Source organism: Anolis sagrei, chromosome Y (genome assembly GCF_037176765.1).
Source record: "Anolis sagrei isolate rAnoSag1 chromosome Y, rAnoSag1.mat, whole genome shotgun sequence".
Taxonomy (NCBI): domain Eukaryota; kingdom Metazoa; phylum Chordata; class Lepidosauria; order Squamata; family Dactyloidae; genus Anolis; species Anolis sagrei.
The window spans coordinates 23822981-23842020 of NC_090035.1; the positions used below are offsets into that span (position 1 = coordinate 23822981).

A 19040-nucleotide genomic window follows, 5' to 3' on the forward strand; every position below is an offset into this window, starting at 1 on the left:
GTTCTGAAAGAATGCAGGGAGAACTATCTCCTGTGATATATGGAACCTTGTGGCTACCTTAGGCAAAAAGGCAATATCAGTACGAAGTACCACCTTATCCTTATGAAATTTCAAGTAAGGGGGGTCTACTCTGAGCGCACAAAGCTCACTAGCTCTTCTGGCAGATGTAATAGCCACTAGAAAGACTACCTTCCAGGTCAGAGGACCCAATTCTGACGTAGCCATAGGTTCGAAAGGGGGCTTCATCAGGGCCGAGAGAACCAACTCTAAACTCCAAGAGGGAGCAATTGGGGCCACGGAGGGTCTAATATTGCCTAGACCCCTCAGAAACCATTTGACCAACGGGTCCATAAAACAGGATGGTAACCCCACCTTTCTCCTAAACCAGGAAATGGCCACTAGGTAACACTTAAGAGAAGAGTTAGAGAGCCCTGCTTCATGAAGTGTTGATAAAAATTCTAACACCGTGGAGATAGGAGCGGCTTAAGGTTCCTGATTTCTTGCCCTCGAAAAACTTCTAAAGCGCGACCACTTGAACAAGTATGACCGTTTAGTATAGGGCCTATGCGCTGCCTCAATGATACGCTTCATACTTTGAGGAAGACTGGAGGGCATATCTGATCTTGGGGCAGAATTAGCCAGGCTGTCAACTTCAAAAGGTGGACGTCTGGATACAGAACCTGCCCCTCCTGAGACGTCAGAAGATCGGTTCTCTTCCCTAGTCTCATGTGGATTCCCCTCGATAGTTGTAACAGGGGGGCGAACCATGGTTGGCGAGGCCAACACGGAGTGACCAGGATGCAATAGGCGTTGTCCCTTTGCAATTTTGCCACCACCCTCAGAAGGAGAGGGAAGGGAGGGAACGCATACGCCAGTCCCCCTCTCCATTCTCTGAGAAATGCATCCCCTAGACAACCCTGTTCTCTGGGGGTTGGAAGTCTCGAACAATACATCTCGCATTTCCTGTTGTCCCTGGTGGCAAACAGATCGACCAACGGATGCCCCCAAAGGCGAAAGAGTCTGTTCGCCTCTAGGGGATGAAGGGACCAGTCATAATGGCTTAATGGGTTTCTGCTGAGGGCGTCTGCCAATGAGTTTTCTTGTCCCAGGAGGTGAGTGGCATGTAGATACACCTGCCTCTGTATGCACCATTCCCAAATGCTCAACGTTAGTCGTAATAGCTGGGGAGAATGTGTGCCTCCCTGCTTGTTCAGATAAAACATCACAGTTGTGTTGTCTGTCAGGATCTGAACGACTTGGCCTAGAACGAGCCTTTCGAATGACTTTAGTGCTCTTTCGACGGCTAGCAACTCTAGAACATTTATGTGAAGGAGTGCTTCGTCTGGGGATCATTTGCCCTGTGCGACTAGCCCTTGTGAATGGGCACCCCACCCCGTCAGGGACGGGTCCGTTGTGACTATTCTGGTGGTGTATGGTAGTTGGAAAGGGAGGCCTGAGCATACGAATTGGAGTTGCAGCCACCATGCTATGGACATACGGACCTCCTCCGGTAGTGTAAATTTGAGTTGGGGACAGTCCCTGAGGGGATTGAAGACCGACCCAAACCATGACTGGAGGGGGCGCATATGCAAGCGTGCAAAGGGAGTCACTGAGGTAGTGGAAGCCATGTACCCCAATAGTGTCTGAACCTGTTTGGCTGACACTGGCAGAATCCAGGGTCGACTTCACCTGTGTTTGTAGGTTGGAGAAACGCTCCGCTGGGAGGTAGGCCCTGCGCGTCAATGCATCGAGGAACGCCCCAATAAACAGGATGCCACGGGATGGTTCCAGAGAGGACTTCTCCACATTGACGATCAGGCCCAAGGACTGGAGGAGACATAAAGTAATATGCACATGTTTCTGCACCTGGGGAGCTGATTTCCCGATAATAAGCCAGTCATCAATATACGGGTAAATAACTATTCCCTGAGTTCGTAAGTGTGCTACCACCACCGCCATGCACTTTGTGAACACTCTCGGGGCAGTACTGAGTCCGAATGGGAGGACATTGTACTGGAAGGCTCTGGTACCCACCATAAACGTCAAAAATCTACGGTGGTGAGGCACTATAGATAAGTGAAAGTAGGCATCCCGTAGATCCGGAACTGGTGAAATAGCACCCTTTGCCAGGAGAGTGTTAATCTCACTGAGTAAAACTTCCGAAGGAGTAGTACTCCTAACCTTTCCCACCAGAGGGGTAGTCTCAAATTCGATGGTGTAACCAGCCTGGATGATTGCTAGTACCCACTTGTCCGTGGTGATACTGGCCCAACTATCGTTGGAGGAGGAGGAGGAGGAAGAAGAGTCACTCGAGGAGGAAGGGGAGCGCGAGGCTGCACCCGATCTTCCTCTCGATGCGCGCCGGCGCCGGGAATGGCCGCGCTTCCTGCTGTGGCGGTAAGGCGACCTCGACCTCCTCCTCTTGCTGCTGGCTCGCTTCCCCTTCTGTGCCCTCGGTACCGGCGCTATAGGGACCGCGAACTCGGCCCCGTTCACCAGCGCCAAGGGAACTCCTGTTGGAGTCGCCACCCCTTCCTCCGCCCTCCTGACGGGAGGGGCAGGTGGCTCCCAGCCAGAAGCCACGCCCCCTGGAGAGGGAGGCATCTCGGGCTCAAGGAGGTGGAGCTTGGCCGAGCTCAGCAAGTCGATCTCGGGAGTCGGCAGCGGCGCGTCCGGGAGTCGCTCAGCCGCGTTTGGTTCTCTCGGTACTGGAAACAAGGTAGGCGGAGACTGGGCTGAAGCCGGGGAGCGCATCGATGCCGGCGAGGGGACAGGCCTGGGGGAAGGCTGGGCCTCCGTCACCATGTGGTCGGCCATTGGAGGAGGGCTCCTCTGTGTGGCCACTGGGAGAACGGCCGCAGATTTTCCTGCTCTTTTCTCGAGGATCTTTCCCTGGGCGGTTTGTGAGCGGCCATCTTGCCGGGTTTTGTCCCCTTGTTTCTTCGCCTTCATTTTGGGGGCTGCAGGCTCCGGCCTAGCTGCCGCTGGTAAGTTAGGCCTCTCTCCCGTTGCTTGGGGGCTGGGGAGAGGGGGTAGCAGGGCCCTCTCGTACAGGGCAGCCTTTAAGCGAAGCTCCCTGTTCTTGCGCGTTTGAGGCGTGAAAGCCACGCACACAGCACAGGCCTGAGAGAGGTGCCCCTCTCCCAGGCAAGCCAGGCAGAGGGTATGGCCATCTGTGTCGGGGATCACATTGGGGCAGGCCGAACACATCTTAAAAGAAGTAGTCGCCATCCTTTCGAGCAGGCCCAACTTCGGGGAAGCGAGAGAGAGAAGTCCTGTTGCGATCCGGGTCGAAGGGGGATAGAGTACCTTGCAAAGTCCGTTAAAACAGTCCAAGTCAAAAGCCAAGAGATGAATCTAGAGGTTCGTTGCTGATCTTGCTACTGCGGAAAAAAGAGGATGGAGGCTGGCTCCACCCAGGGGTCATATATACTCGAGGAGAGGGAGGTGGAGCCAGGAGGGGGATACAATTCTTTAAGCTTTCTAGAAGGTTCCGAGGCTGGCCTGCGCAGGCGCAGGAATACCACAATGTGCAATTCACAGTTAACTACGACAGGAAACACCCATTTCCCCCCTTCTGACACTCATACTAGCACTTGCAGTGTTACTAACAGGCTCTACTACAACATGTGGGGTCTGACATAATCTCTGAAGATGCCTGCCACAGATGCAGGCAAATGTCAGGAGAGAATGCTTCTGGAATATGGCCATACAGCCCGGAAAACACACAACAACCAAGTGATGTTTGTTTGGCTGTCTATGGCCACATTCAGAGGATTTCACCCCGCTATGTGTCCCTGTAATAATTAGATTTTTTTTTAATGGCTTGTTGTGGAAACAAGGATTGGGTTTGAGACAACTTTTCTCCACCTGAAATCGGAGCCCCAAAATTGCATTTTAAAATCAATGGCACTTTGCAATCAATGAAATACTATTACTTGAAACAACATGAGTCCACAGCAGACACTCTCCTGGCTGTTGTATTGGATCACATGTCAGACACTTCCCAAGTGTTTAGGACTGTGTGAGGTATCACCAAATAATGCATGCAGATCCCAGTAAAGTGGCCTTTTGCAGCTGGCAGATGGTAATCTTGTCAGCGCCAATTGTGTTTAAGTGCAGGCCAAGGTCTTTAGGCACTGCATTTAGTGTGCCGATCACCACTGGGACCACCTTTACTTGTTTGTGCCAGAGTCTTTACATTTTGATCATCATCATCATCATCATCATCATCTTCTAGTAGTAGTAGTAGTAGTAGTGTTTTCTTACTGCCTGGGACAGTTGAAGCTCTCCTAGATTACTCTGTCTGATAAGGCAATTAATTTTGAACTCTCCAACTGAAATTCCCCTCCCATCCCCAAATTTCACCAGGGCTGGCCTTAGATTTCAAACTAGAAAAGCCATGCGGAGGACCTCCATGGACCTGCAATTTTTGAGAATTCTCTTTATTCATTAGTGAGTAAAGTACAAAAGGGGGACGACAGAAAACAGACATTTTAATTTGGTGCAATATTTTTAAAAAGTGTGTAAGTTCAAAAGACTCAAGAACGACAAAACGATGGCCAAGGGCAGGAACGATAAGAAGAGGAAGGCCAACCCTCCCTGGAGAAAGGCTCACCCTGACCCCATATAGAAATAATGCTCTGGGGTCCAGCTACTATGGAGGCGAGTGGGAAGGGAGGGCCACTTTTTCTCGGCCAAAAAAAGGGGAGGAAACAGATCCATTTTGGGAAACAGAAACAGCAGCGTTTGTTCTCCAGTCCAAGGTAGAGCCCTTCTGCCTGTGTGCAAATGGCCTTTCAACAGGAGGTGGTGGAGGCTGTCTTGCCACGCAGGAGGTCTAGTTTGCGGGGAGCTTGGGGCAGGCCATGGCCCCTGACTTGGAGCTGAGCAGATTCTCCACCATGGTGTGGCCGTAGCGGAGGCGGCTGGCCAGCCCCTTGCAGCAGCCGTGTTCCTCCAACAGGCTCAGGCGGTAGGTCCGGAAGCCCCGCCGCTCATCGATATAGGACACGGCCCCCATCAAGGGACACAGTATGATCTTGGTGTGGTCCTAAGGGAGATGAAGCAGGAAGGGGTTAAAAAGGGTCTGAGAGGTGGAAGGTCAGCCTCATAGACATTAGGTCATGGAGAAATGGTGCTATGGTGCCCTTTCCAATAGATTTGGAAAGGGCACCCAAAGGCCCATCTGAAAAACAGAAGGCACCATCCGAGCCCTCCCAACAGATGGCCATTCACCTCTTCTAATGACGAGTCAAGGAGAAATGAGGCTATAATATCCAAGAGATGGACACCCAAGGGCCATCCGGTCCAACTCCATTCTGAAATACAAGAGGAAGGCACCATCCTTCTGACCCTTCTCAGCATATGGCCATCCAGCTTCATAGGCATTAGAGGGGTCATGGGGAATTAGGGCTATAGAATCATAGATTTGGAAAGGGCACCCAAAGGCCCTTCCAAAATACAGGAGGAAGGCACTATCTGAGCCCTCCCGGCAGATGGCCATCCAACCTCTTCAAACAGAGTGAAGGTGAAATGGGGCTAAAGAATCCAAGAGATGGAAAGGGCACCCAAGGGCCATCTGGTCCAACCCCATTCTGAAATACAGGAGGGAGGCACCATCCTTCCGAGCCCTCCTGACAGATTGCCATCCAGCCTCAAAGGCATTAGAGGGGTCATGGAGAAATAGGGCTACAGAATCATATATTTGGAAAGGGCACCCAAAGGACCTTCCAAAATACAGAAAGCACCATACAAGCCCTCCTGACAGATGGCCATCCAGCCTCACAGACATTAGAAGGGACATGCAGAAATAGGGCTATAGAATCATAGCTTTTTTGGAAAGCTAAGGCCCATCTTAAATGCAGGACGATGGCACCGTCCAAACCCTCCCGGCAGATGGCCAACCAGCCTCAGATAGCCTAGTTCAATGCAGATATTGTGGGATTATCTGCCTTGATATTCTGGGTTATACGGCTGTGTGGAAGGGCCTTCGGTATCTATTCTTGTGCCCCACTCAATTCCCAGGCCAAAGAGGAGTGTTTTTTGTTTTGTTTTTTGGGAAGTGGGGCGGCAGGAAGGTCCTACCAGGCCTCACCTGGAAGAAGTTGATCTGGACAGTGCCGTTGCTGAGGTGCAGGATGATGGCACTGCGGGTGCGAAACCAGGTCCGGAGGTAGGGTAGGCGGGCCAACTCGTCCCCTTCCCTTGGGATGATGTTGGCCCCAGCCTTCAACAGGTGCTCGCTCATGTAGTTGCTGAAGTATGTCAGCAGCGTCACCTGCAAGGAGACCGGAAGCGTCAGGGCTTTGGGAAACATAAGGCTCTGGGGCCAGTCCTCTCCACTCAGGCAGGAAGGCTTTTGGCAGCTCCCAACCTGCCCCCCCCCCCCTTATTGGTAACTGACTGACCTTTTTGTTGAAGGACTCCGGGTACGAGCGGACGTTGAAGTAGGACTCTGAGCCATTCTGTTCAATGTATTGGAGGTTGTCGCCATCCTGGTAGAGGATGAGGCGGGTGGAGTCGTTAAAGAGCACCCCGACACTGTTGTCACAGAGCTGGTAACCTGAATAATAATAATAATAATAATAATAATAATAATAATAATAACAATAATAATACCGTTGCTCAGATGATTAATTAGAACATGTGCCACAAATACCATCTGCCTGCGACAAAGAACTGGTGGGATCACGAGCCGAAAAAAGTTACAGAGAATGAACACGCCAAACTCCGATGGGACTTCCGGATTCAGAAAGATAGTTTTGGAACATAATACTCCTGACCTCACAATCATGTTAAAAAACAAAGTATGGAGTCCACATACTTTGGGTGCCCTTTCCTTCCTGCCGCCCCACTTCCCAAAAAACAAAACAAAACACACTCCCCTTTGGCCTGGGAATTGAGTGGGGCACAAGAATAGATACAGAAGGCCCTTCCACACAATGTCACAATCCCAGGTGACAGCAGGATTGCAGAGAAACAACTAGAAAAGCTGACACAATATGAGGATTGAAAAATCGAACTGCAAAGACTGGCACAAACCAGTAAAGGTGGTCCCAGTGGTGATTGGCACACTGGGTGCAGTGCCTAAAGACCTTGGCCTGCACTTTAAACACAATCAGTGCTGAGAAAATTACCATCTGCAGAAGGCCACCTTACAGGGATCTGCACGCATTATTCGCCGATACATCACACAGTCCTAGACACTTGGGAAGTGTCTGACGTGTGATCCAATTCAACAGCCAGCAGAGTGTCTGCTGTGGACTCATCTTGTTGTGTTTCTAATAATAACAACAACAACAACAAAACAACAACAGTTGAAACGCAAAGGTTAACATTAAGACTAGGATATTAAAAGCAGAAAGTCCACAATATGGAGTCAATCTACACAGCTTCATCTATGACGCATATAAAGAGTGGGTATGGATAATAAAATGATCTTGTGGGTTTTTTCGGGCTATAGAGTCATGTTCTAGAAGCATTTCTCCTGACATTTCGCCTGCATCTATGGCAAGCATCCTCAGAGGTAGTGAGGTCTGTTGGAATTAAGACAATGGGTTTATTTATCTGTGGAATGGCTGTGGTGGGGCAAAGAGCTCTTCTCTGCTGGAGCTAGGTGTGAATGTTTCAACTGACCTTCATTAGCATTTGAAGGCCTGGCTGAGCCTGGGAAAATCTCTTGCTGAGAGGTGTTATAATGTGCCTGGTTGTTTCCTCTCTGTTGTTTTGCTGTCTCCTGGTAGGAGACAGCAACCAAAAAGCCCACTATATGGTTCAGATATGTGGATGACACCTTCACCATTTGGAGCCATGGAGAAGAAGAACTCAACAGGTTCCTGGACCATCTTAACAGCATCCACCCAAAAATCCAATTCACAATGGAAAATGAAAATGAAGGAAGACTGCCTTTTCTAGATGTCCTAGTCATCCGCAAACCAGATCAACAATTGGGTCACGCCGTCTACAGAAAACCCACACACACAGATAGATATCTACATAAAAACTCCAACCACCACCCAAGTCAAAAAAGAAGCACCATTAAAGCCTTGGCAGACCGTGCAAAAAGAATCTGTGAACCCCACCTCCTCCAAGATGAACTGAACCACCTCAACTGGGCTCTCCAGGCCAATGGATACACCACCTCAGACATCAGAAGAACTGCAAGACCAAGAACAAGCCACGAGAGTCAAGATGAAGATCCACCCAGAGGAAAAGTGTTCCTGCCATACATCAAGGGAACCACTGACCGCATAGGGAAGCTGATGAGGAAACACAACATACAAACAATCTACAAACCCACCAAGAAAATCCAACAAATGCTACGTTCAGCAAAGGACAAGAGGGATCCTCTCACCTCTGCAGGAGTCTACCGGATACCATGCAGCTGTGGACAAGTCTACATAGGGACCACCAAACGCAGCGCCCAAACACGAATCAAGGAACATGAAAGGCACTGCAGACTGCTTCAACCAGAGAAGTCAGCCATAGCAGAGCACCTGATGAACCAGCCTGGACACAGCATATTATTTGAGAACACAGAAATGCTGGACCACTCCAACAACCACCATGTCAGACTACACAGAGAAGCCATTGAAATCCACAAGCATGTGGACAATTTCAACAGAAAGGAGGAGACCATGAAAATGAACAAAATCTGGCTACCAGTATTAAAAAACTCTAAAATTACAACAGCAAAACAACAGAGAGGAAACAACCAGGCACATCTTAACACCTCTCAGCAAGACATTTTCCCAGGCTCTGCCAGGCCTTCAAATGCTAATGAAGGTGGTCAGTTGAAACATTCACACCTAGCTCCAGCAGAGAAGAGCTCTTTGCCCCACCCCAGCCATTCCACAGATAAATAAACCCATTGTCCTAATTCCAACAGACCTCACTACCTCTGAGGATGCTTGCCATAGATGCAGGCGAAACGTGTCAGGAGAAATGCCTCTAGAACATGGCTCTATAGCCCGAAAAAACCCACAAGAACCTAGCGATTCCAGCCATGAAAGCCTTCGACAATACAGAAAATGAGTATGTTAATACTTCATCTGCTAAAATTCATCCACAAACTGCTTCCTTTATTTTTATAACTTAAAGGTAAAGGTTTCCCCTGACATGAAGTCTAGCCGTGTCCAACTTTGGGAGGTGTTGCTCATCTCCATTTCTAAGCCGAAGAGCCGCCATTGTCCATAGACACCTCCAAGATCATGTGGCAAGCGTGACTGCATGAAGCACTGTACCTATTTATCTACTCACATTGGCATGTTTTCAAACCACTAGATTGGCAGAAGCTGGGGCTAACAGTGGGAGCTCCCCAGGTTTGAACCACCAACCTTCAGTGGCTTACCCTGCTGCACCACAAGGGGGCCCTATAGCTCAGCCACTCAGTAAGTGATCGATGGGGAGCTGCAGTGGTGCAATGGGCTAAACCCAGCTGAACTGTTATTTATCGTGTCATCAGCAACCATACCATTGTATTTCAATTCTAACAGAACAAAACAAACACACAGATTAAAAAGAAAAGAAAAAAAACACACAGATTTTGCAACTTGGTAGTTGGTTAAATGTCCTTTGACCAGTATCTGGCCACTTGGAGTGCTTCTGGTGTTGCCGCAAGAAGGTCCTCCGGTCCTCCATTGTGCATGTGGCAGGGCTCAGGTTGCATTGCAGCAGGTGGTCAGTGGTTTGTTCTTCTCCGCACTCGCATGCGGAGGATTCCACCCTGTAGCCCCATTTCTTTAGATTGGCTCTGCATCTCGTGGTGCCAGAGCGCAGTCTGTTCAGCGCCTTCCAAGTCGCCCAGTCTTCTGTGTGCCCAGGGGTGAGTCTCTCATCTGGTATCACCCATGGACTGAGATGCTGGGTTTGGGCCTGCCACTTTTGGACTCTCGCTTGCTGGGGTGTTCCAGCGAGTGTCTCTGTAGATCTAAGAAAACTATGTCTTTATTTAAGTCGTTGGCGTGCTGGCTGATACCCAAACAGGGGATGAGCTGGAGATGTCTCTGCCTTGGTCCTTTCACCATTGGCTGCTACTTCCCAGCGGATGTCAGGTGGTGCAATACCAGCTAAGCAGTGTAATTTCTCCAGTGGTGTGGGTCGCAGACACCCTGTGATTATGCGGCATGTCTCATTAAGAGCCACATCTACTGTTTTAGTGTGGTGAGATGTGTTCCACACTGGGCATGCGTACTCAGCAGCAGAGTAGCATAGCGCAAGGGCAGATGTCTTCACTGTATCTGGTTGTGATCCCCAGGTTGTGCCAGTCAGCTTTCCTATGATGTTGTTTCTAGCATCCACTTTTTGCTTGATGTTCAGGCAGTGCTTCTTGTAGGTCAGAGCACGATCCAAAGTGACTCCCAGGTATTTGGGTGTGTTGCAATGCTCCAGTGGGATTCCTTCCCACTGGAGCTGAACAGCTGAACTGTTGACCTGAAGGTTTGAATCTGCGAGACGGGGTGAGCTCCTGCCTGTCAGTCCCAGCTTCCCATGTGGGGACATGAGAGAAGTCTCCCAGCAGGATGGTAACATATCCAGGTGTTCCCTGGGCAACATCCTTGCAGACAGCCAATTCTCTCACACCAGAAGCAACTTGCAGTATATTCTGAATTTGCTTCTGACACAATAAAAAGAAGTGATCAGTTGATCCCCATCCTTTATGAGAGTTTTAGATAATATTCTTCATTTCTGCCAGGGATCTTCTGCACAATGGGAGTAATAAAAACAGATTGAATATCCTTATGGAAGTGCCATTGTAAAAGGACATGTCTGGCAGTTTCTACTCTCTCCATACTGCGTGGGCATGTATGCTCATGGTAGGGGATTTAAAAAAAACAAAAACTCTGTTTTAATGTTTTACACTCTTGTTCAATCACCATAACAATACAAGTCATCCAAACACAAAGTTAAGACCCTTAATGGAAAACACCTCTGTATAGTCATGGCTTCAGTTTCATTCAGAGGAGACACACTACTTTTAGTTAAGTCTGTTTTTGAAAGCATGGATGAGAAATATATTTGGGGCTCATTGGTCCCAGCCAATGATAAAAAGCATGTGGGGAGGAAGGAGGAGAGGCCCACTGAGATTGTGGGCTGAGGGTCCATGAGGCTACAGGATGCAATGGCCAAAATGCGCGAAGAAAGCGATCCCAAAGTCAAGAAAAAGCAGGCCCAGACTCAGAATTTATTCTTACCCACCTAAGCCGTACTTGTCTGAGTAGTCCACCCACTTGCTGACCCAGAAGATGGGGATGCAGGCCGGGTCCTCAGCATCCTCTGGAAGAGAAACAGACAGTTTACTAGAGGGAATCATGCCAGCTCAAAGCCCATTTTCCCCTTCCACTGCCAGCCGCTTTCACCTTGCCGGATGGTGGCCCTTTCGGAGGGCTTGGAGGCATTCACCAGGGCCAGCTGCTGGAGCAGGTCGGCCAAGTGGCTGTCAGTGGTCTCTCTCAGGGCCACCTCCTCCTCCTTCTCGGCCACCACCTTCTCCAGCGCAGGGCTCTCCGGGCCTGGATTGGGAAACAAGGTACTCAGGTGAGCCCCACACATTGTCCTTTTTGAGCCACACAACAAAATTACTGCACATTGATTTCAGCTTTAACTCCCACCACGGTTCCACATTTGCAGTTTGAGGCAGGGGACTTGAAAAACCTCTCACTGTGCTTTGTTATTTCAGGTGTTTGGGCCTCTGGAAACGTTCAAGATGGAATGAACAGTGGTGGAGTCTCCATCATTGAAGCTCTTAAAGTACAGCAGGTGATCTGTTAGGAGGGCTTGGATTGTCTAGTAGAAGGGAGTTGGACTGGATGGCGTTTGGGGTTCCCTCCAACTCTCAGATTCAGATTGTGACAGAGTGCTTCTCTGGACATCTTTAAGCTGAGACTGGATGGTCATCTGTTAAGTATCCCTGCCTGGCAGAAAGAGGTTGGACTGGATGGCCCCTTGGGAACCCTTCACATTCTTAAGATTCCTTCATCCATCTATTTCATTAGAGCTGTTGGATAGAGGTCCCATCCAACTTTGTAACCCTATGAATTGTAAGCCTGACCCCCTCACCACCCACCTTTCCGTCTCATGCCGCCGCCCTTTTCTTCCTTCCTTGGCACTCACCCTTGTTGACCACGGTGAGGGGCTTCCTGGTGGTGAGGTCCAGGCTGGTGGGGGCCAGGGAGAACCTGGGGGGCACGGTCAGGCAGGTGGTGGGCAGCCGTGAGGGGGTGTAGCCGGTCATGAAGAACTCCTCTCCCAGGAGGTCATCCACTGTTGGGCGGGCTGCCGGGTCCGAGCGCAGCATTTTCTGGATCAGGTTGCTAGCCACAGGGTTGACATTCTGCAGGAAAAGGAAGAGGATGAAGGCCAGGCCCAGAGCAGAGTGGGCGCCGGAGCTCCCAGCTTCCCCTTGTAAAGTCTGCCCAAATCTGTCTCATGAATGGAGGTGCCATGGCAGCCACTTCTATCATCCACATGCCACAATTACGTAATTCCCACCCCACCCCCAATCTGGGTTTGGAAACAGGAATTGAGGGTTCTCCATCTTTGGAGGCCTTTAGCTATGTGTATTTCATAATTCCTTGTATTTCATTCTATTTTAATGTTTAGGTTTAAGTGTACACATTGCATGACTTCTAGTGTTTACTGCTTCAGGTCTCCTTTGAGAGAGAAAAAGTGGGATATAAATACATATAGCACCAGCGGCAGCAATTCCTTTGGGAAGTGGCTTAAAGAGCTGGGCATGTTAAGCCTGCAGAAGAGAAGGCTGAGAGGAGACAGGATGAGGGCCATGTATCAATATGTGAGGGGAAGTCATAGGGAGGAGCAAGCTTGTTTTCTGCTGCCCTGAAGACTAGGACACGGAACAATAGCTTCAAACTACAGGAAAGGAGATTCCATGTGAACATCAGGAAGAACTTCCTAACCATCAGAGCTGTTCAGCAGTGGAACTCTCTGCCCTGGTGTGTGGTGGAGGCTCCTTCTTTAGAGGCTTTTAAGCAGAGGCTGAATGGCTATCTGTCGGGGCGCTTTGAATGCAATTTTCCTGCTTTTTGGCAGGGGGTTGGACTGGATAGCCCACGAGGTCTCGTCCAACTCTTATGATTCTATGGCCACTTTGAGGTTCCTTCAACAATTCCATGTAATCCAGATTATCAAATCAGATAATCCACCATTATATCAGTCCACACTGCCAGATAATCCAGTTCAAAGCAGATAATCTGGATTTTATATGGCAGTGTAGAAGGGATCTCAGTCTTCTTTGAGAAAAAAGAAGCAAGAGATAACTACATGCAGCAATAATAATGATGATGCCTTCATGAAATCGGGACTTTTGAGTGTCTTTTGGGAGAGGATAAGCAGGATATTACAACTACTACTACTACTACTTATATGTCTTAGCGAAGCCACCTTAAGTCCCCTTTGAGAGAGAAAAAGTGGGGCATAACTACAAATAATAATAATAATGGCACAGATACAGGGGTTGAACTAGATGGCCTTTGGGACCCATTTTAATTAGTATTATTCTAGTTTTCTTGCCTTTGTTCTCATCAAAGTTTCAACCCAACTGTGGCTTTGGGAGAGGCCTGGAATTTCTCCTTTGGGCTGCATTAAAGACCAAGGATTTCATGCCACCATTTAGCACCTAGGCTGTACCTGTGGGATGGTGTAATCGTTGTTCTTGATCCGAATATAGGTCTCCTTCAGGCACGAGGTCTCGAACGGCGGCTTGCCAACAAGAAGGGTGTACCTGCAAAAAGAAACCAATGAATATCGCCTCAGCAGCAGATAAACCAAGATTTATCTTGCAAAACATTTTCAACCTTGGTGGGGAAAAAGGATGCCTTGAGCTGAGTAAATGAGCCGTCAGAGAGATCATATTTTTTACACTCACAAAAATGTGTTCGTGCTAAAACATTTTTTAAATTTTTTATCTGGTTGCTTCTTTGCACAAAACTCCAGTGAAATGCAACTTTTGTTTCATATCAGAAAGAGTACATACGGAACACTAAATAAATGGTTTTCTATGCGAAAGAAATGCTGGGGGCTATTTTTTGCACAGGAAAAAAGAGTCCCAAAGTGCAAAAACTATGTCCTAGACACAAGGGAGCTGTAAGTAAACTTGTGCTCAGCATTTACATCCAATTTAGCATGACAAAGTGGGCATGGTTGACCCATGCATGTGTCCTATGTACGTACATGATACATCCAAGGGACCAGATGTCCACCTCGAAGCTGTGGCCCTTCTTGCTCAGGATCTCGGGGGCAATGTAGTTGGGGGTCCCGCAGACGGTCTTCTTCCGCTCCCCGTCATACTCCACTTTGGTGGCCAAGCCAAAGTCGCCTGCAAGAAAGACCAAGAACAGCCTCGGTTTAGTCCTCAGAAACACACTGCATCGTGGGATTTGAGTTCTTTAAAAATGAAGTTTGACATGAATCAGGCCTTCGGTTGAAGACATTTAAGCCCCTTTGATGGGATTGTATTAGTTGACACCAGCCGCTAATCTCTTCAGCCCTTACCTATCTTGATCTCCATGTCATCATTGAGGAAGAGGTTGCCCAGCTTGAGGTCCCGGTGGATGACCCGGTTGCTGTGCAAATACTGGCAGCCCTGGATGATCTGGCGTAGGAAGTATCGGACCTCTGGCTCCGTCAGGGCTTTCCGGCGCTTGTGCAGCTCCAAAAGGGACTAAAAGGAGAGGGAAGAGGACCAGAAAAACCCACCATTAGAAAAGGAAGCCCAGTAGAAAAAAGGGAGGGAGATGGGGCCTCATCGGTGGCTGCTCTCAAACTTTGGAATTGCATTTTAAATCTTTTTTTAAATATATGTTCTGGTTTTAAATTTGTATAAGGTAAAGGTTTCCCCTTGACATTAACTCTAGTCGTGTCTGACTCTGGGGGATGGTGCTCATCTCCATTTCTAAGCCGAGGAGCCGGCATTGTCCGTAGACACCTCCAAGGTCATGTGGCCAGCATGACTAAATGGAGCACTGTTTACCTTCCCACTGGAGCGGTAACTATTGATTTACTCATATTTGCATGTTTTCAAACTGCTAGGTTGGCAGAAGCTAGGGCTAACAGCGGGAGCTCACCCATTGATTTACTCTCATTTGCAAGTTTTCAAACTGCTAGATTGGCAGAAGCTGGGACTAAGTGCGGGAGCTCACCCTGCTCCCTGGTATAAATTGTAACAAATCCCAATAATGGGGAAAAAGTGGGATGTAAATGACTGATAATATTAAGAATACTAATAATAAAGGCCAGGAATCAGAAAGTGCATTGGGATTCTCATCTTTCTCCTTTGAGAGGGAGTTCCCAACAGGACTTCTCCTCTCTTCAAAGGAATGTCAGTTTCATCTGGATTTTCACCCAGTTTTCCCAGATCCCAGTTTAGCTAAATGCAACTCACAACCTCCTACATGAGATTGAGAAAGTTTGTTTTCTAGACTGAGAACTCTCAGGAGTCGCACGAGCCTGGGATTTCCAGTTTGGCAAGTGCTTTCCAACTCTCTCTGAATGAGTTCTGAGAATTCTGAGCCCTTCCCTTCTCAAATTACAAATTCCAAAACTCAACAGAGGAAACCAGGAAATCATGTTAACAAGGCATGAATGAGGGATAAGTGGCTGGTCTGGACACAGCTGTACAAAGGGGCCAAGGATGGAGAGGCGTCTTGCATTCCTTTCCAAGGGCAGCCAGCTGTTGAGTTTTCAAAACAGGGAGCCAATGGCTGCTTCTGGCATGGCTTCTCCTGTTCCCAGGAAACCTAGAGGCTGCTCCTAAAACAGATCTAGCCCCCTTTTAAAATGCAAGATTCATATGCTCTCCAGACACAAGATGGATTTGCATCCAAGCCAAATATGCTGGAGATTTATTTTTCTTCTTTTCTCACTCAAAGCCACCAAATGAATGTGGAACTGAATGGATCTTTTTTGCGTTGCTGTGAGTTTTCCCGGCTGTTTGGCTGGAAATTCCATTTGGTCACACTGTCTTTGTTGGGACTGAATGGAGTTTCCAATAAAAAAGTGAGGCAGCTGTTGACTTGGAGAAGATAAGGACACACATACATTTGAAGACTAAGGAAAGCCAGCCCCCACCCCTATAAGAACAATGTAAACACTCTGCACAATACCAGAGACCACTTGCTCACATTCTGAAAGCACAGGAGATACTTAAGGATACCTGAAGCTCCCAGGGACCTTTTGGCAAAAAGTACTCTATCCAGACTGCAGCCCCCAGAATCCCCAACCAGCACCAAACCTTGTTTACATTGAGGCATGTCCAGGTTTTTGACAGGACCCAACCCAGGCTTTGTTTGTAGCACATTCTTTGCCATTCTGAAAGAGCAGGAGACACTTAGGGGCACCTAGAAGGCAGGAGCTGCCCTTGTTGTATAACCAGGGACCCCACCCCCTCACCCCAAAGGTGTACTGTTGGGGCTGCAATCTCCAGAATCCCCAGCCATTACATCTTGGTGAGCCCTGACTTTTGAGAATGCCTGCCAGTCAAGGCTTTGGTGGGTTTCCAAGCCCCAAAGTCTAAGGCCTCTTCTACACTGCCATTCAAAATCCAGATTATCTGCTCTGAACTGGATTATATAATGTAGACTCATATAATCCAGTTCCAAGCAGATCAAAGCAATTTACCATATATGTGATTCACAGTTGACCACGGTGGGAAATATATGGATTATAGGGGCCAAAGAGCAAGAGTATGGATGATGGGCCTTGCACTGTCCCTATGGAGATCCCTTTACAATATAAACACTCTGGGCATTATAAGGCCAACTCAGGCCTCTTCTGCACTGCCATATAAAATCCACATTATCTGCTTTGAACTGGATTATTAAGCAGTGTAGACTCATATAATACAGCCTCAGAGCGGATCAAGTGCATTATCTGCTTTGATAATCTGGATTAAATATCAGTGTAGAAGGGGTCTAAGAGCAAAAGTATAGATGATGGGCCCTGCACTGTCCCTATGGGGATCCCTTTACAATGTAAACACTCTGGGCATTATAAGGACAACTCAAGCTCCTTTTGCACTGCCATATAAAATCCATATTATCTGCTTTGAATTGGATTATTTAACATTGTTGAAGTAAGTTGAAGTACTTTGGCCACATCATGAGGAGACAGCAAAGCCTAGAGAAGACAATTATGCTGGGGAAAGTGGAAGGTAAAAGGAAGAGGGGTCGACCAAGGGCAAGATGGATGGATGGCATCCTTGAAGTGACTGGCTTGACCTTGAAGGAGCTGGGGGTGGTGACAGCTGACAGGGAGCTCTGGCGTGGGCTGGTCCGTGAGGTCACGAACAAATGAACAACAACAACAATTTAACAGTGTAGACTCATAATCCAGTTCAGTGGATATAATATGGTTTATATGGCAGTGTAGAAGGGGCCTAAGTGTAAGTGCATGGATAATGGGCCCTGGACTATCCCTATGGGGATCCCCTTACAATGTAAACATTCTGAGCATTATAGGACAACTCAAGATCCTTCTACATTGATGTATAAAATCCGTATTTGCTTTGAACTGGATTATTTAGCAGCATAGACTCATATAACCCAACTCAAAGTGAATAATGCGGATTATCTCCTTTAATCCGGATTATATGACAGGGTTGAAGGGGCCACAATTTACACCATTTACCCATCCCCTTGGTCCAAAAGTTGTGTTGTTAGGAATTGTAATCCCCAACCAACACTAAACCCCAGTTTACAGCTGGATGTACCCCTGACCTTTGAGAAAGCCAGTGGGGGTTCCAAGCCCCACAGCTGAAGAGTGTGTGTGTGTGGATGATGGGCCCTGCAGTATCCCCTTTTGGACATTCTAAGGACAACATAAAAGGGGACCAGAAACCATGCACTCAAACTAGATTATTATCTGACAGTGGGCCAGGCTTGGGCAAACTTTTGCCCTGTAGGGGATGTTGGACTTCAACTCCCACCATTCCTAACAGCCTCAGCCTAGGAATAATGGGAGTTGAAGTCCAACACGGCCTGCAGGGCCAAAGTTCGCCCATACCTGGTGTAGACTCCTCTAGAGTGTCAGACGCTGGACCATGCAACAGCTCACCCTCCTCCTGCAGAGCTCGAGGACAACGAAGACGAAGTTGGGGTCCTCGAAGCAGCCGTGGAAGGCCACCACGTGCCGGTGTTGGAGGCTGCGGTGGATGGCCACCTCCATGGACATCTTCTCCTTCTGCGGCGCCTTCAGCAGCAGCGCTTTGGGCACCACCTTCCCGGCGAAGACCTCCCCGGTGGCCGTGTCCGTCAGCTCGTAGCACCGCGCGAAGCCCCCTTTGCCCAGGAAGCGGCCCAGGCGGTACCGGCGCCGGCTCCGAGGGTCCAGCACTTGCTCCGGGATCGAGGCTTTAGCCGCCGCTTCCTTCGCGGAGGAAGGAGGCGCCCGGCTGGGCACAGCGGCGCTCATGGTGCCAAGTTCGGCGCGCTTTTACGCACGGAGTTGGGTCGAGTTTGGTGCCTTTTTACGCGCAGTTTCCCAGCCTCGGTCCTCACCCAACTTCGAGGGTTTCCAATCGAGAAGGAGGCCAAGACGCCTCTCTTGCTTCCCTCCTTCTTTTTAAGACGCCTCGCCTTCTTTCCCCCTTTTTCTCTTCCTCTGTTCCTGCTCTGTACGCTTTGACGCACCAAAGTTGGGTTGAGTTTGGTGCCTTTTTACGCACAGCTTCCCGGCCCCGATCCTTGCTCAACTTTGAAGGTTTCCAGTCAAGGAGGAAGAGAAGACGCCTATATTTCTTCCCTCCTCTTGTTTAAGATGCTTTGCCGTCTTTCCCCTTCGTTTCCCTTTCTCTATGCGCTTTGACGCACCAAAGTTGGGTTGGGTTTGGTGCCTTTTACGCACAGCTTCCCAGCCCGGATCCTCACCCAACTTCGAGGGTTTCCAATCGAGAAGGAGGCCAAAACGCCTGTCTTGCTTCCCTCCTTTTTAAGACGCTTCGCCTTCTTTCCCCCTTTTCCTCCTCCTTTGTTCTTGCTCTGTGCGCCTTGACGCACCAAAGTTGGGTTGAGTTTGGTGCCTTT

General features: G+C 48.7%; 1 protein-coding gene across 1 annotated transcript; it reads right to left on the reverse strand.

Moving 5' to 3' along the window:
- Positions 1-4427: 4427 nt before the first annotated feature.
- LOC137095346 (serine/threonine-protein kinase PLK1-like) lies at positions 4428-18429 on the reverse strand. The gene is made up of 10 exons (XM_067461890.1): positions 18073-18429; positions 14515-14683; positions 14194-14338; positions 13651-13744; positions 12115-12334; positions 11361-11513; positions 11200-11277; positions 6411-6565; positions 6098-6280; positions 4428-5053 (listed from the first exon to the last, which is right to left on the reverse strand). The coding sequence occupies exons 1-10, from the start codon at positions 18427-18429 to the stop codon at positions 4841-4843; spliced, it is 1767 nt and encodes a 588-aa protein (XP_067317991.1). The 3' UTR covers positions 4428-4840.
- Between the last annotated feature and the right edge of the window lie 611 nt (positions 18430-19040).

Excerpts from the sequence above, each read along its gene's own strand:
- LOC137095346 (XM_067461890.1), bottom strand. The coding sequence starts at position 18,429 with ATGAGCGCCGCTGTGCCCAGCCGGGCGCCTCCTTCCTCCGCGAAGGAA. Across the intron at positions 14,339-14,514 it reads TGACATGGAGATCAAGATAG|GCGACTTTGGCTTGGCCACC; the intron begins GTAAGGGCTGAA and ends TCTTTCTTGCAG. Across the intron at positions 13,745-14,193 it reads TGGTCCCTTGGATGTATCAT|GTACACCCTTCTTGTTGGCA; the intron begins GTACGTACATAG and ends TTCTTTTTGCAG.